The sequence below is a fragment of the Anguilla anguilla genome, chromosome 4 (genome assembly GCF_013347855.1).
Source record: "Anguilla anguilla isolate fAngAng1 chromosome 4, fAngAng1.pri, whole genome shotgun sequence".
Lineage (NCBI taxonomy): Eukaryota > Metazoa > Chordata > Actinopteri > Anguilliformes > Anguillidae > Anguilla > Anguilla anguilla.
In genome coordinates, this window is record NC_049204.1 from 46,346,544 (window position 1) to 46,363,961 (window position 17,418).

The 17,418-nt window shown below is 39.2% G+C and overlaps 1 protein-coding gene across 2 annotated transcripts in view; it reads left to right on the forward strand.

Moving 5' to 3' along the window:
* ptprn2 (protein tyrosine phosphatase receptor type N2) overlaps positions 1-17,418 on the forward strand; it is a 220,835-nt gene that overhangs the window by 116,676 nt on the left and 86,741 nt on the right. For both annotated transcript variants that reach the window (XM_035415416.1, XM_035415414.1), the window contains one exon: positions 15,985-16,049. In XM_035415416.1, the coding sequence (XP_035271307.1) occupies positions 15,985-16,049 (65 nt within the window). The remainder of the gene's footprint in view (positions 1-15,984; positions 16,050-17,418) is intronic.

Below are 17,418 nucleotides of genomic sequence, written 5' to 3' on the forward strand. Positions count from 1 at the left end.
GAATACAGCAGTATGGATTAGCGTTGTTATTATTTTATTACGCTTCCTCATATGTTCCTTCAGCCTTGATGCCCTTTTTTGATGAAATCTCCTTTGTTTTATTCTTTTTGTTCTGATTGCTAATTTAACACCCAGCTCAGCTTTATTCTCGAACAGTTTAGCTAGCAAAACCAGAAACACCAGGGGTAACATTTTGCAAGGCAGTTGTTTCAAAAATATTACACAACAGTCACAACGTTCATACCGGGCAAAAGGTGGATAAAGAACGTTTGTGGAAATTCACTAATTCTACCCTAAGTCTGCTACAGCATTTTAACCCGGCTCGGCAGTGTAAAGACAGTTTAAGTTAGCCTAATGTTAGACAATGAATGAGTATGTACATAACGTTACTTTTATAACAACCATTTTTTATTCAGTAAATAATAAGTGTTATAGTTGGCGTGGCCCAGGTGCCAACTGACCGACGTCACACAGGCGACACTGGTTGGATCCGGTTGGATCTCTGGGAAGTGAGGTCCAAAAACACACCTGCAATTACCGCTTCTCGCCATTGGTACCGCCATAGAGAACGAAACGGAAATCTTCAAGATTGTATCTTTAAATCAGGGTCTTGTTCATACTTGTTTTTGTGTGCAGATTTTCCTGAAAGTTGTTCAACTCAAAACAGCGCCACGTCACTGTTTTATTACTGTCTTTAAATATGGACCCAATACTCAATATGGTAATGAGTATTCAGACAAATATATTTGAGATATGCTTTTCTTTTTCTGATATTCAGCAGAATCAAGAATCAGCAGAACATTTCACAGAAAAGTAGAAGCATAATGTTTTTTTTTGGTGGCGGTTTAATGTTTTGCTTTTTTTTTTCTTAAAAAAAAACTCATTTCTGATGCTTTGATAAAATTAATTTTTACTTTTCATAGTCTGAGGATACTGAGTTTTTGGCTCTCAGCTAAGCAGTGTAATGGAGATTCATACAGAAAATAAAAAATGAAGTTGCTATTCTACCATAAATCACAGACCACTCAAACATAATAACTTGTACACAATCAAAATGATGACTGTACAATTATTTTCTTCTTTGCAACTTAGAAATATTACCTTTATGATTACTGACATCTTAGTGCCTGATTTACTGAGGCCTGTAGCAAACCTTGTAGCACTTGCACAACCAATAACATGACCGCTGATTGGTTTGATATTTGTTTTGCACCAATCATTGGTTGCGTTGTTAGTTTGGCACGTGCTAAAAAGGTTTTACGCATCATGCTAAAAGTCTTAGTAAATCAGGCGCTTGGTGGTTACTGTAGGCACCTCACGATGGATGAGTAGAGTGTGTGAAAAGCGTAAGGGTGACGGGTTAGCGGGAAGGGCCGTTGTCTCAGGCACAGCTAACACCTGTTTGCTGACTTCCTATTGTGTGGATGTGCACTCAGCTGACTGAACTTAAACATCCCCAAAACAAAATGAAATAAAGAAGCAAAAAAAACGTGTTTTGCTTGGATAGGCTGTCAAGTCCAGCCCTGTTGTATTTAGATTGGAGAGCCATGCAGTGACTGCCAAAATAGGCGCCAAAAGATATCATTTAGTGCCTCTGTTGGATAAGAGAGCCTGGTTTGTTATGTTTTTGTGGCTCTTTTTTTCTCTCTGACACTTAACAATATAAAATTCACCGTGTAGTCTAACATATCACTTAACATGTTAATCCAGCGGCAGAAAGGATACTTAAGCAGGATTGCCTGCTTCCATTTGCCAGTGCGTAAAGCCCTGGGAATTTCAACATACTGTGAATCTATGAGTCCAGTTGCTAGAGCAAAGCAAGCCTGTTTGTATGCATTGGTTGTGTACAAATGCCCTTGCACAGTGTATACTGAGAGAAGAAGTGCGGCTGACCTATGCGAGATTATAAACCATTACAAGTGTTGTGTAAGAGAATAGGTAAAATGTGAAACATTAAATGCTTTATTTTATGTAATTAAAGCCATTGCAAAGATCAAAGCTATAGGCTAGACATTACAATGCCTACAGGTCCCCAAACCATCTTCCCGGCAGTGTTGCAGTATGATCCAGAATGTGATTCTTATCTTTATTAAGCTTCTTTTCCAGACCCATCATACCAATGCACTATTCAAACTATATGCATTCATTAATTGCTCAAAAGCGTTTTGTTGCTACTTTTACTGCATGTAATGTAACTGGCTGAAAACAGATATTCCTATGAAGTAATATGTGCGATAGTATCCATTTTCAGTACAATGGATACTGGCTTCCTTGGTAGATAGCCACGTTATAATGGATTGTGGGAAGCATTTTATCTCTCTCTATTTCTCTCTCTCTATCTTACATTCTCTCTGTTTTTCTCATGCTCTCTGTCTCTCTCTTTCGGTCTTTCTCTCTCTCTCATCTCTCATTTGTATGTTCTGTGAGGTGAAAGCCCAGTCTATCAGGGCTCTCAGCCTTGATTTCATCTTACTGTTCATCAAAGCAGAAAAACAGCTCTGAGAGTAAAATGAAATGAAAAGTACAAAGAGAAAGAAAAAGAGAGAGAGGAGAGAGTACAACTGAGAGAGAGAGCACAAAAGAAAGAGAGAAGGAGAGAGAGTGCTCAAAATGAGAAAGAGAGAGAGAGAGAGAGAGAGAGAGAGATATTAATTAATTATGTCCCTTTTACTGGTTTTGAGTTTAGGGAGTATGTAACACATAGGATTTAAGTTGACCTTCAACTTACTGTGTTGCATATACAATATGTGTTTTAATTGGCTGGAGTCTTTCCACCAATGGTGTTCTTGCTGAAGTTTCTAAAAAAAATAAATGCTATTTCAAGTGGTGTTATTTATATTGCTATTGATTCTAGAATAAATTTGTCACACAAGTGGGTGAATCACATGTAAATATCCTCTAATAAAATGCTGTTCAGCATATTCAGTAATAGTTATGGGCTAAAGCGTACTCTTGTAAAAATTTCACATTTATTAGTTATTTGAAATTTTACATGATGTACGTAGGCTTTAAAAGCTTTAAAATCCGCTAGCAGTTACAAAACTGAAACCATTCAGAATTCTTATGTATTTGTCATTTACAGATTAGAACTGTGCTCTCCACTTTTTTAGCATATACTGTTTGATGGCTCATTAATGTAATTATTTTTGTTGTGCGCAGTTAACTCTCACACACAGAAAGCGTTTAGCCTTCTAACTCTTTTCCCTTGTGGTGTATTGGGCAGCAGTGCAGTGTAATGGGTAACGAGCTGGTCTTATAACCTAAAGGTCACAACCTGCATTGCTTCAGCATATGGATGTAATGTAAATGCTATGTAAACGTTGTGTAATTTGCTCTGAATAAGAGCATCTGCTACATGCCTGTAATTAAATGTTTAGGGATTACTGTTAAAAATGGTTACTGTTAAAAATATCTGAGGGTTAGGGTTACTTTCGGGGTTTTTATATTGTTTTATTATGGTTCATTGCACACAAAACTGTCCAGTTGGACCAGTCAAATCATACGCTGAAACTAAAATAATATCCAAAAACACAGAACACAAGCTATCCCTTTTTACTTCTACTGAGGTGCATGCTTTTCCTTGATTTTCAACAATTTAACTCTCAATGCAAATGTTGAAGATTTTCCTTGAAAATACAGTTTGGGAATCGCATATATTAAATATCCATTCACATAAATATCTATTTTTGCGAATAACAGTAAAAAAAAAACAAAGGCTTGCATTTATTTTGAAGTTGAAAGTTAATGGTAAACACAGATTTGGTCTAGGTCCATAGTAATGTAAATGCTGTTATGCTTGCCACTGAAATCTTAGTCCTACCAGCTGCTGTACTTCCTATAAACACGATGCAGGGCCAACAAACAACACAGTAATAGGACAGAGGACAAAAAGGTCAAAAAGCAATCAGAGGGTTCTCAGGTGGTGCATGCAATCAAATCATTGGTTACCAGTGCAGTGATGCACCCCGTGGTCTTGCTTTGAATTCTGACCACTCCAGTGCAAACTGTGGCCAGTAGTCCTTCAGGGCAATTCATTGGTATCATTGGAGTCACCCAGGGAGGGAAGGAAGGTTGTCCATGACAAACTTACAGCTGCGACTGAGCGTTGTAAACTGGGGAATATTAATACAGGGATAGAAAGTTGTAAGGAAACAACTCATGCATCGAGGCTCGAGCCACTGTGCTGTACTGCACGTCAGTGTCAAACATGCCCAACAGCAGCTATGTTGCCTACCCAACATGTCAGCAATTGCACACGTTTTCGTGAAATTCTCTTGTAAAAAAAATGCACACGTGCACACGGCGATGAGTCAGGAGCACGTGCAGCGTTCACGTGCGCTTGCACAAGTAACTTGTGGAATGGCAGGTTCAATATAAGACTGATCGCTGCTGATAACAGCACAGCATCATCCCTCTTCGGCAATAAACATTTTCATTTTGTTTCTGCTGAGGCAGAAAATGATTTGGTGAATAGGTGACCTTAGACGTGGGGGCGGGGGTGTGCACTTCCATATTAAGAGTCGAATCAGAGACTGTGAAAAACACATTTTGGCCAGCCTGGGATCCATTTTGGAAATATAACATCACCAGAGAGTGTTTTGTTCTTGTCTTGATGACCCAGTGATAAATACAGAAAACAAAGTCTTTTGGGGGGGAGGATTTCTCCTTCAATTGGAGGGGGGGATCAGTTACCTTTCAGCTGATAAAAATATGTGGTTAATGTCAATGTATGAATTTTGGCTGTTAATCTGTCCCTGTGCATGAGAAAGAAGATTTGTTTTATGTTGAGGTGTTATTACTTTTGGATGTGAGTGCTCCACTGTGTAAGTAATTAACAGCAGCACAATGTTTTCAGATGCCCACAAGTCTCAGGTTCAGTACTGTTACATTTTACGATGTGGACTGTAGCATTTATCAGTCAGCTTTGTGGGTTTGTCTGTTTTGTGTGAACTGGGCACTACAGTACTATACTGTAAGTAGTGCCCATCCAAAAGCTCTCCACAGGTTCAATTTTCCAATGCATCACGAGCGGACAATTGTAGAGTTGTTTGTATTTGGAGATGTTTTTGTCATACATGCAATAAGAACGCTTTTTGTTTCGTCCTCTTCTGCTACATCCGTTTGAACCACTGAACCATGGACTTTTTGAACCATGTTAAAAATGCACATAGCTTTAATACAGAACAATGTCACGGTATGAAACTAAAGCTTGATATCTGACGGCTATACTCTCTCAGGCTAGGGCACCATACTCGTAACCTCCCAAGGTCATCGCCATTTCCATAGAATAAAAGATTCATTTCAGGCCATCTGCCCATGGACAAGTGGTATCGTACCATTTGCAACCCAAATACATGTACGGCAAACAGAATAAATGAAGATGTGCTACTCTCTGAGTGGATTGATGAAGTTAATTCAGATCAGCATATGAGTGTAATCCCGGGGAGTATGCAGTATTGGATGAGCTCCAACAGGAGACATGCACTTTTGAGCACTGTCTGCTTGCTGTACAGCCTGAGAGAACTGCTGGCAGTGGCCTGTTTATTTACTGCTGGGGTTGTGCTCTTCCTCACCAAGGACATTGCAAATTGTAGCTGCAAAACAACGGAACGCTGATTAAAATCATCTTTACTTCACAGGCCTGGGCCTGTCCTAGAGGCCTATCCTGAGGAGTTGTTTTTAAGTATAATCATTTTATTGTATGGAAACACAAGGATCCACTCTCCTTTCTGTGTGTGTGTGTGTGTGCATGTGCGTGTCCATAAACAAATCAGAAAATGAATATTTCAGAATATATACTGGGGATAGAGATTATAAAACTGTCCTATTTAACAAGAATAGAGCGGAATTGATGTATTGGACAAGCTAATTGTTGGCGAAGCCATAATCCACATTATTAGCCATATACATACGTGTGTTGTTTTGAACAGATACTGAAACCTGCAATATTTAAAAACAGCTTAGTTATAAAATTTGATCAAATTAGTCAAATCTGCAAGTTAGACTGAAACAATTTCCAATTAAAAAAATGTCATGATTGAAAAATTAAATATATCATCATTTACATACAAAAAAGGTCAGAGTAGGACAATGTATAATGCACCCCTTATGTTTGTTAGTACAGTTAGTTTTTGTTCCTTTCATTCTTGTCAGTGGAGTTAAGTAAATTTTATCTGAAGAAAAACACATTTTCAACGTACAAAAATGACAAGTTATGCACACATACAATGCACTATAAGTCATTCACACTGGCTAAATCTAGGCCTGCCATTAAAAGCACTGATTAAACATGCTGTATTCCAAAGCAATGCTTCCTAAATTATTTCTAGTAACTTAGCCCTGTGTTTTTTCATCTTACCATGTGAAGAGAATGTGGTCATTCAAAGCATGTGTCATATCGAAGTGTGAAATAGCAATCATTTATAGTGGGAATAATCTTACTTTCAGCGGTTTTACAGCGATGTATATTTTTATGCCTCTGGCCTCCGTAGGAGACAGGAGAGGCATTATGTCGAGGCCCCGTCTGTCCGTCCGTTGTCCGTCAACAATATATATGTAAAACAATGGGTGTGACAAAGGGTGTGGTGCCGTAAGTATAAGAGGCTGGCACCATCAGAAACGCAACAGTAATCCCCCCCAGTGTGTGTACTCACTGATTTGATGGCCTTCCAATGAGGCTTCATTGACAAAATTATCAGGAAGCTCGTAGAATTTGAGCTCCCGAGGTCGCAACTTGTGTTATCCTCTGTCGTGCTCCGTTTTGTTATTTCATCTGAGATCCACTTTTTGTGTTTATGAGGTTTATAAGGCATTTTGATATGCTTAGCTGTAGGTAGGACTCCTCTTTGCTGTTTTCTTTAGCTAGATCACTGACCTTACGTGACAATTCGAAAAGGAGAACTAGGTCACAGTTGTGACAAATAGAAACATTTGACAGTGGACAATAGCAGCACAGACAGCAATTTTTGCATATCAGCAAAGAACAGTAGTACGAGAGAAATGGCGAGATATTATGAAATTGAATAGTTGAAACTATATGTTTTCTGCAGAATGAGCATTTAGGTGAAGTATGACATGATCACAGACTATAGTGCAAACAAAATATAGTGACCATGAGCGAGATGAGTTTCCTTATTGAATGGTGTATATAACAGACGGTATTACTAATTACTTGTTTATATAGTTGTAACTTGAGAAATTGCGTGCGAGAACTGTTGTGCATTTATACTTTTCTTGCGTTCACTACTAGTAGTTATAATCAGTCATGTTTTTAAATGGAATGTTTTAATGGGGTGTTGCAGACAGTACGTACATAGTAATTGTTTGTATGAGGGTAGATAGAGAACAGAGTGAGGTAACATGAATGTAGAAATGTGGCATTTGCTGATAAGAACGTGCTACAGTAGCCAAGTAAAGAAGTATAGTTAGTAGAAACGCCACAGTGGTCAGCTGGTGTAACTTTTTAAGAAAATCAAAAATGTGCCGTCATGAAATGCATATGGCTGCCTGTCCATGACTTTTGCTAAACATATGCATTGAAGATTCAGATATTCTGATAAGTGCAAAAGCAATAGTTTAAAAGCAATAGACAATTGTAAGTCAGTGGGTTTACATGATGTTTGAAAAAGTCGATTTATTGTTTTAGTCCGGCTAAAACTGGACTAAAACAATAAATCATGTAAACGTTGTCCGACTGAAATCGTACAATGTGGTTGGGGTTCGATTTACAACGGCATATATACGCTTCAGTGGGCCAAAAATTGGCTTAGGCGTTCTGCGCATGTTCCGTAAATTATATAACTTTAAAAGATTTAATTCAATCTTCTACTGGGACTTTTGGCCGTTTATTGAGGGTGTGACAGAAAATTTCAGTGCCGCTGACTATAATCAAATGTTTTTCACATTTACCTTTCGATTGAGCAAGTATCATTCAAAGTACATTTTTATGGGTTAGTGTTGTCCGATTGTGCTAGCTACCTTGTACGGCGATCAATAAAGGCTAACAGCACAGTACTAGTATTATTGTCACTTCTATCACCACTGTAATGAACTAAAAAAGGCGAAAAAAAAAGCTCCGGTTTGCCCTCCCTAGTATCATGGCAAAAAAAACACATTTCTGGACGAACGAGGAGACCAACTTCATGCTAACGCAACTAAAGGAGTTAAACATCCTAAAATACATGGATGGAAGAAAAACGCAGAATGGCGAACTATTCAAAAAAAGTTGCGACAAAATTGGAGGAAGCAGGATTTATAAGAAGCCTTCGTCAGACACACCTTGGTCAATAAATCGATTCTTTCCAAGTCATGTATATTGGGACAACGACAATAATCCAATTAAATCTCATCTTTGGCCAAATCAAGCTATTAATATAGATCGATTTCAACTGTGCATGTAAATGCACTGAGTGTCAGAAATGAAAGATTTGCATGTGGGCGACGCGGGATTCGATCATCCAACCTTGTGCTTTCAAGGGAATGGTATTAACAGTGCACCACTGACAAAGTAGTTAGTTGAGGTGTGAATTTTCTTGGTGAATTTTGTCTGTGGTTTTAAAGAAGGCAGAGCAGTAAGCACAACTCAGTTCTGGTTGTATTTCATATGGCCTGGCTATATTGTAGCCGGCTAGAAAACTTTCACATTGAAAGGAAATGTAGCCGGTCAACTGAACGTGTAGATGGTTTGTTATAATACAGTCTATACCTTTGGTGACATACAGGCTAGATTTGGTGCAAAAGCAATAGTTGAAAAGTAATAGACAATTATTAGTGAGCAAGTAAGCATTTATAAGAAATGAAAAATTAGTTTCAGGTGTGATTCAATCCTATAACTCTATAGCACTGTATAGACTGCGACATTACCACTGAGCCACAAACTTACTTGTTCTATTGACTGGAAATTTCTTGGAGAAAAAGATATAAGCCCATTTTGTGTGTGTATGTGACATTTTGATTGGCTGGTGTAGGTAAATGATTGGCAGGTGTAGGTAAGTGTCCAGTGGGGAGACATATTGTTTGTGGGCTTGCAGCATTGTGATGATGTAATCGGGCAGGGGAAAAAAAAGAAGGAAAAGAAGGAGAAAACGCAAAATCCCATAGGTTTGGGCCTTTATCGTGCGGACGTGTGAAGTCGTTTGTGAATTCTGTCAGTTGAAATGGGGTCAGAAGGTACATAAATTAATGTTATTAAGGGCTGAGAGTCTGTGGTCATTGTGGTTATTTCTGTAGAAAGGCCTGAAAAGTGGCACACTCTCGGTGCTGTGTAGGTATGGGGCATGCCACACCGCCAAGGCATAACTTGGCGGGATGGCATACCTGCCAAGTTACATGAAAGAATAAAACGAATGAAACTGAAAGATTTAACTTGAAAAGAAGCTTACTGAAAAACGACTTGAGGAGTGTAGGCATACTAATGGCTGCTGCGAGCAGCAGCAACACAAACAGCAAATGGTATGTTTTGCAAAAGACGTGTTTAGGTTTTTGAAAAATAGTGTCACTGGGATGTTTATAATGACGTTAATGGCAACGTTGATGATAATTAGAATTTTTTCAACAGTGTCATGAGGGCATACTCGCCGCATTTGGTAAAAAAAAATAAAAATAGCCATGGACCAGTTCTCTCTACAAAACCAAATGTATGTGTATAGCATTCTGTTATTTCGCTTGTGCTGAGAAACGGTGCTGCCCTTAATTATACAGTACGAACAGATCCTAGCAATGAACATAGTCTTATTTGTAATTCATAATAAGCAATTAAATGACGTGTACGACTTCACAGCAAAAGTTTTTATTTATGTCAACAAGAAAAAAAAAACAAGATAAATAGGAATATTTGAATATAAAACATGCATACAATCTACAATACAATATTCTTAAGTTAAAAATATAAGAAATAAAGGCAGCCTATGGCAAGATCAACAAACAAAAAATAACAGCAAAGAAAAAAGAATAATGTTTATAATTAAATAACAATATTAAAAAAAACTAAAACTTTAATAAAGAATGAGAATAATTAAAATAAAAATGTATATTAAAAATATATAAATAATCTACGTTTATTTAACTCAACCTTAACTTTAGGCAATGTGGGGACATCAAATTTCATGGTGGTGTATTCATAGCCAAGGTTGTTTGTATTAAAAATGATTAATCTATCGGTAGTTCTTAATTTTCAGAATTAAGCCAAACACGAAAGCCATTATGAATTTTCCTGCTCTCCCCTATGTTTGCAAAAGTGATTATTATTATTTTTTTAACACAGCAGAACCAAACTGAAGCATCATGTAGAAAATAATGTGAACAACTCAATGACTCGAAAGTTTTTTTTTTGATGAGCTTACTCAAACTGAATCATTTTAATTAGTCAAACTTCCCAACACTAATTATGACATCACATTCAGAAACAGGGCATTCATTTTCATTGCCCATACTTTGCTAATATGACACCTAATATGTGTTTGCCATGAAACATCAGGTAGTAATTTGTATGTAATTTGTTGTTTGTTTTCTCCCTCATTGCCAGACCATAATATAAATACAGAAAATCCCCCCCCCCCCTCCTCCCCCCAAACAATGAGCCCTGTATTCTTTGTGTTGATTGTTTGAGGGGTGGCACTGTTCTGTTATCAAGTGGTGCATTTTGATGCATGCGTCGATCATTTCCATTTTGGGTCCTGTTCTCTTCCACAGAGCAGAAATGAAGATGTTTCAGTTGGGGTGGGGGTGGGGGTGGTGTTGTGAGGGGCATGTTTAGCCAGGGGTGGGGGCGAGCACCGAGGTGACTCTTGCCGAGGTGGCGAGGTGACGGCCTCACGCAGGCACAGACCCACAATGGCGAGAACGGTTCCCCTCATAACTGTTGTGCCTGAACTGTACAGGAGCTGGCCGCGGCGGCCATATTGGATGGAGCCGAATGAGCCTTTGTTCAAATTGAAATGGAGTCCTTTCTGTCTGTCACAAAAAGATGCTGTGATTGGAGAACATTCAGGTAGCTCCCTGTGTGCTCGGCCATTCAGTCCACTGCTTTGGACAAGACAGATTTGCAAGGACTGAATGGAAGTGTTATGCAATTCTTTAAGTAAGACAGGGGGTAGGGTTTAAAACTGCAGCACTGATTCAAAACTCTCTCACAGATTAGAGAACACATAAAAGGAGAGAGGAAAGAGATCGAGAGTTGGGGGGTGAGAGAGAGCGAGCGAGGAGAGAGAAAATGGAACCGTGAGAGGTGGGAGAGTGCGAGAGGAGAGAGAGAGACAGTTAGGAGAGACACAGTGAGAGTGGGAGAGTCAGTGATGGGGTTAGGAAGGGAAGTGTGGCGCGAGAGAGGGAGTCTTCTTCTGCCCTCCTTCCTCACCTCTCCATGAACAGAGAGTTGAGAGGGCCAGTGGCACTGCTGGGGGTCTGCAGAGCAGGGCAGCGCAGTCAGTAACAGGGCACTGCAAGCTGGAGAAACAAAATGTGGGATTCTAGGGGCCAGATGGACGCCGGATTCCTTAACTTACAAGATATGAATATAATTTGCATTTGTGCTGTTTGTTATTATTGAAACGGTAGCAGTGCTGGAGAGCACAACAGGTCTGCATCTGTCAGCACAGACATACAGTATATCAAATAAGATAAAACATGTCTGTAACATAACTGTGAGTTCAACTGTTAATAAAAAATAAGTCCTTTATAATATTTCTCAGGCACTGTTCCATCTGCATAGAGAATTACATATAAAAGTGCCTTCCTATAGCACATAAACTATGGATATCCATAGCTTTGAAACTATGGATATTTTCAGGTTATGTATGCTTGTGTTTGGATCTGGAATCTTGTAAAAGGATTATCACTTTATAAATGCAGCCTAACTGAAGGACCCGCACGACGTGTATAAAATGTAAGATCAGAAGACACTCGACAGCCATAGCGTGTGACATCCTATATAGAAGTTGCAAACAGTACGCTGGGCTGCGATGCGTTCTGTATGTTACATTTGCATTTAAAGTGGGTGTAGAGAGGCCGTTGCTGCAGGTGTGAAGAATAAGAAGCAGCGCTTTGAACCACAGCAAATTGTGGCCTGCCAGATATCGCAGGAAGTCTTTTCGCCTCGTTCCTGGTTTACGCTGTTCTGCTGGCCCTTGTCAGGAGCCTAAAGTGGAAGAAAAAACAGCCGGTAACAAAGGCTTATTTATGGCGGCTGAGCAGGGAGCTTAAAAGCTCCAGGGTCATTGCATGTTCATCAGCCCGCTCATCTCTTTCAGCTGGACGGAAGACTCCCCGGTCCCGCGAATCTCTGCAGTATTCTCGACGGTGTCCTCATTAAGACAAAACACTGCTCCTGACCTTTCAATCGACGTACTCTCCCCTCCAATGTGGCCTAATTACGGCTTTTATCATTCCCCCTCTAAATAGCACAGGCAGATACCGCTCCAGCTCCTATCGGACGTTTCAACAGGACCGAAAGGTTGAAATATGAAAAGGCGCGGACTGAGTAAACAAGGACGGCGGAGCCAGCTCTCAAACCGAGCGACGATCTGTCGCCATTAATTATGACCGCCGGATGACAGACTGTCTCTCAAGAGCCTGGCAGCCCTCAAATTGCTTTATTTGTCATTGCATTTGATTCGAATGGCATTACATGGTTTGGGGATTTCAAGTGAATAATAATTCCCTTTCGATTTTGCCTCTCATTTTTTTCCCCCCTCCTTTTGATTGACGACTGACCGTGGCAGTCATCGCATTGCTGACCGGCACCAGACAGAGCAGACAGAGTCATATTTTTGTCCCTGTCTTTTTTTTGTTTGAACTTGTTTTTTTTCATCCTTGGTGGCAGAATGAGAGGACACGCACAACGTGTCCTCAGCCACCCGACCCCCTTGTTTAAAATCTCCCCTCTCTCAGATTCTGATTCACTACCACACCGCAGAAATCCGCCGTTTGATTCTTGGGCTTTTTCCAGCGCTGAATCGCTTTGTCAGCATTTTGCTTTACTGAACACATAAGGAGCTTCTACTGAAGTTATGAAGATATTAGCGCACCGATACCTAACTCAGAACAAGGGAGCCGTGCGATGACTGTGGTCTCCTGTTTCCATTAGAGCCACGCACTGCTGACATGGGCTCACCCTGTCATTAGGCTGGGAATTGTACCAGTGGGGCTCTGACAAAAACCTGAATTCTGAACGGAAGGGACCGAATGCATTAGCTTGAGAAAAATATGAATTATTTTGCTGTGTTTGTGCAAAACTCGAGTGCTTTATTTGTGAGTGATTTGGATGTAGGTAGCATTACCTTCACCTGGCATTCTCCTGAAATGAAAGCCCTGCATATTGTACTGTACTTCCCTGTTGTGAATGCATTATCCACATGCATGGGGTTTCGATCAATAATTTGTAGGCTGAAGTTGAGAGTGTTAATTAAAGTGCAGTGTTTTATTGTTGCAGTATAATGAGCATTTTGAGCCATTTGTACATTTGAACAATATTATTGTCTGGATTTTTGAAAAGCATTGCTGGGTCAATATGTTTTTAAATTTTTGTTGCCGTCAAGGGAGTGTTTGAGGGAAACTTTGTTTTAGTTACCCAGAGATACATACGTTGTGTCAAATTTACTTTTCCTACATTTTAATGGCTTTTGAAAAGCTGTTGGATGAAAGGGTTCAGCACACAAAATATTTATGCAATTTTATTTATATTATGTGGTAATTTTAATGTTGCTAAACAAGGAATAGATACTGTTGTATTTTATTTTAATTTACCTGCTTTAAATAGCCTGCTTCCAATAATTCTTTCATACGTGTATTATACGTATTTTAATCAGAGATCCCCTGCTGTATGGTCTGTGCATTGTTCTTAATAATGCAGAACAAATAATTAATTCAATAAACTTTTTTCATCGTTGTCTTTGCATAGGAAAGGTCACTGGTTTTGTCATGACAAAACAAAAACCTCTTTTTTCAAGCCTCGGTTTTGTTCAAAGAATTGAGAAGCGCCTGGATCCTCATCATTTAACTCCTGCATTGTGTCTTCATACCCAACCTAAACACAGCACTGTTGGAAATGACAGCATTCTATATACCGTTGCCTTACACACTGAAACGAACAAAAAGGGTAATATTAATAATCAAACTCGCACTTGTACGTTCCTAGTACTGCAGTTTGTGCGGTCTGCTCCCAGTTCCGGACCAGCGTGGCAGATGGAGATGTGTCTGATGCGTGAGCACACACAGGGGAGGGACACGTCGCTTTTGTGCTGGTTGAGTCAGCTGACTTGAGGTCCCCTCCACCAGCCCTGAGCTGTGACAGACCTGAGATCAGTCTTGACAGAGCCATTAAGTTGTCTCCATTGTTATTGAGATCACAGACGAGACAGGGCCTGATCCTTTCAGGTTAAAATAACCACTGAGAAGAGCCTCCACCAAATTATTCCTCTGAAGCGACGTGCTTAATTATATGGAATACTGCATAAATTGTCAAGTGCAAATAATTATTCTGATAAATTAAAATACTAATTAAATAGGCTATTGCAGAATTTTGAGAACATTGTAGGGTTCGGCTTTTTCGGGTAATTTGCATATCCTTTATCTGGGGAATATGATTTAAGGGACTCTGCACTTCCACTCCGACGCATTCACATGCAAACAAACACAATGTAATTACGCTCATTTTTTTACATTTTATTTTCCATTGTGTAAATTATTAGAACCCCTGTTATTTGATCTCGCAATACAAACTATTCTCTTCAGGTGGTGTTTGCTTAGCTAAATCTGGACAAAAAATATATTTTAATAAGTATCCTTGTATTCAATTTGGGATATTCAACACTTTTTTTGTACATGGAATTATATGCTAATGATTTCATGTGGAAGTTTGATCAAGGGGGTGTCAACCACAGTAGTGGATTTATATTTATTTACATTATATAAACCAGGCACACAATCAGAGCTGTGTAACACACATTTTGCACTTTCATGTATTTTTTTTTTTTTTTTTTGGAACTTTATTTACATATTTGTTTATTTCTCGGTTTTTATGTTGGTTCCATGTGTTGCAAAAGTTCATTTTGACATGTCTGTTAGTATTCAAACTGAATAATGAGGCAGGGCCATTCACAGTCTATGGTAGCGCAGTTTTTTGATTAAGAGATAAATAATTGAGACACTGGAACTAGAAAATAATCCCTTTAGCCTTTCATGCTTTCAGATGACAAGCTGCTACAATCTAACCCTCGAGTCAACAGGACAGATTTTATATGTTGTATTCAGTCTTGTAGTCCTCCATTTTGAGTGCCTTGATAATGTAGCTGTATTAAGCCAGTGGGAAGAAGCAAATGAATGGAATTTGAATGACCGTGAAATCTTTTTGTTTTGAGAAATCGCTTGATTTTATCCTCATAAATAAATGAATGGATTGATGTTATTGTTTGTATTTCACTAATAGTCTACAGGTAAAACCTCCGGGGTGTATGCCATGCATGCATTTCCCTTGAACTGTTAGCGCTGGTTACAATTGAATGCTTTACAAATCTATTGTAAACCAAACTTATTTTTGCTCTGTCTATGTTCTCATGCAGTAGGTTTTACTCTCAGGAAAAATGTTTTTGGGAAACAGGAACAGCAAAAGCAGCCTTTATGTACATGAACTTTCAGTGCCCTGTACTAATGACTTTACTGTGGGTGGCAATATTCATGCTCTGAATGCAGCCATAACTCTGAATAATATATTTCTTTACATTTTTACATTAAAAGTATTTTTAAAGCTTTGAGTCCAAACTAGAGTAAAAGTGATCTACATTTCAGTGTATGTTTCATTTACCAAATACTAAATTAATCACCAAACAGAATAACCAAAGAGAAGCATATCCTACTAGTTCAGATGTGCTAAGTTAAGGCCAGTCCTGAAAGCTGAGAGATTGCGTGGTGTCCTCGCTGCCTCTGTTCTAACGGGGGCTGAGGTGCAGGAGCCGCGGAGCTGTCTGACCCTGCGTCTCCTTCCTCTCACAGCTCAGAGCAAAGGGCCGCTGAAGGAGGAAACGGGCCTGCAGATCCTCCAGGTCGGAGTGAGTGATGTAAGTGGAAGAAACTCCTCTTTTTTTTTGTTTAAGGGTTTGAGTGGAAGTGCTTTTTATTCAAAGCTAGCATCCTGCATGTTGTCATTCTTCGCTGTGAAAAAAAATAATAATGTGCAGGTTAAGTCATACATTTGGATTTAACAGTTTCAGTCATCAGTGTGTTATATGTAATGTGTGGTGTTCTCTTGCAATTTCTAGGTTCTCTGAAAGTGTTTGTGTAGGAATCAGAATTGAGCAGTGACCATCTTAGGGTGTTAAAACTAGTTTAGACTGAGGTTCACAATATTTGAATGACACGTTTCACGTTAATAGGTTGGCTAGCTGTTTTGGTGTTTTTGTTTTAATGTAAAACCTTTTATGAAAATCCATATTTTCAGTATAGTATAGCTACATTTTCTTGCAGGTAATAAAGAAATAACCCAGACAAGGTGGATTACTGCAAACCTTTTAATAAATGACACTGCATGTGGATAAATCAGCTATCAAATAAAGGGAACAGGTTGAAATACCCCACTGGATGCATTGGTACTTATCTTTTGAATACTTCTGAGTCTAAATGGGGAAAAGAAGTCTGTGGCTCTTTGCATTAATGCCAGCAAACAACATCCCACTGCCATCAGATTGATGATAACATCATCTCACTTTTTTCCCCACGCAAAATGTATTCACACCAGCAGAGAACATTAGGATTGCATGCCATTTTTTTTCTTAAATAGACTGTGGAGACTGTGCTGTCTGTTATTGATTCAATAGACAGTCTGCTTCAATGACCGCGTGCCAAATGTAAGCTGTCAATCAAAGTGGCAATCCGAGGGAGCTAGGGCTCCACAGAAACAACCGGAATTCAGCTGAGAGGACTCAAGTAACTCAGGTCCATTGGCTTGTGAGTGTCATTAATAGACCGATCCTCTGGTGTCACCCAGTGTGCTGTAACTGTGAATTTTTAAATATCAAGCAGTGCCGTTTTGCCACTCTATCACAGTATCAGAGAACTGTGACTCATGTCCTGTGCTACTAGCCTAGCGCATACCTGTTGGGGATTGTGCAGCGTTTAAATAAGCGAAGGATCGGGATGGACAATTAAAAAACGTATTTCACATGCATGTATTTGAAATGTGTATTTTCATGAATGTAATTCAGGAAGGTTTGTAATGCAGATTGCTGGCCTCACTCTTATACACATCTGCGCTACTTCCACCATTTTGATTGTAGTTTATCAGTGCATTTATTTTGGAGTCCTTTTTGCATTTTTGCCTATCCCAACTGATTGTTGACAATGTGTTTGTGCGTCTTTAAAAATTACATATAGACTGCAAAGCAGCTCATTGGTAAAGATGCAGGCTGAGTGCTGTGGACTACGAGTCAC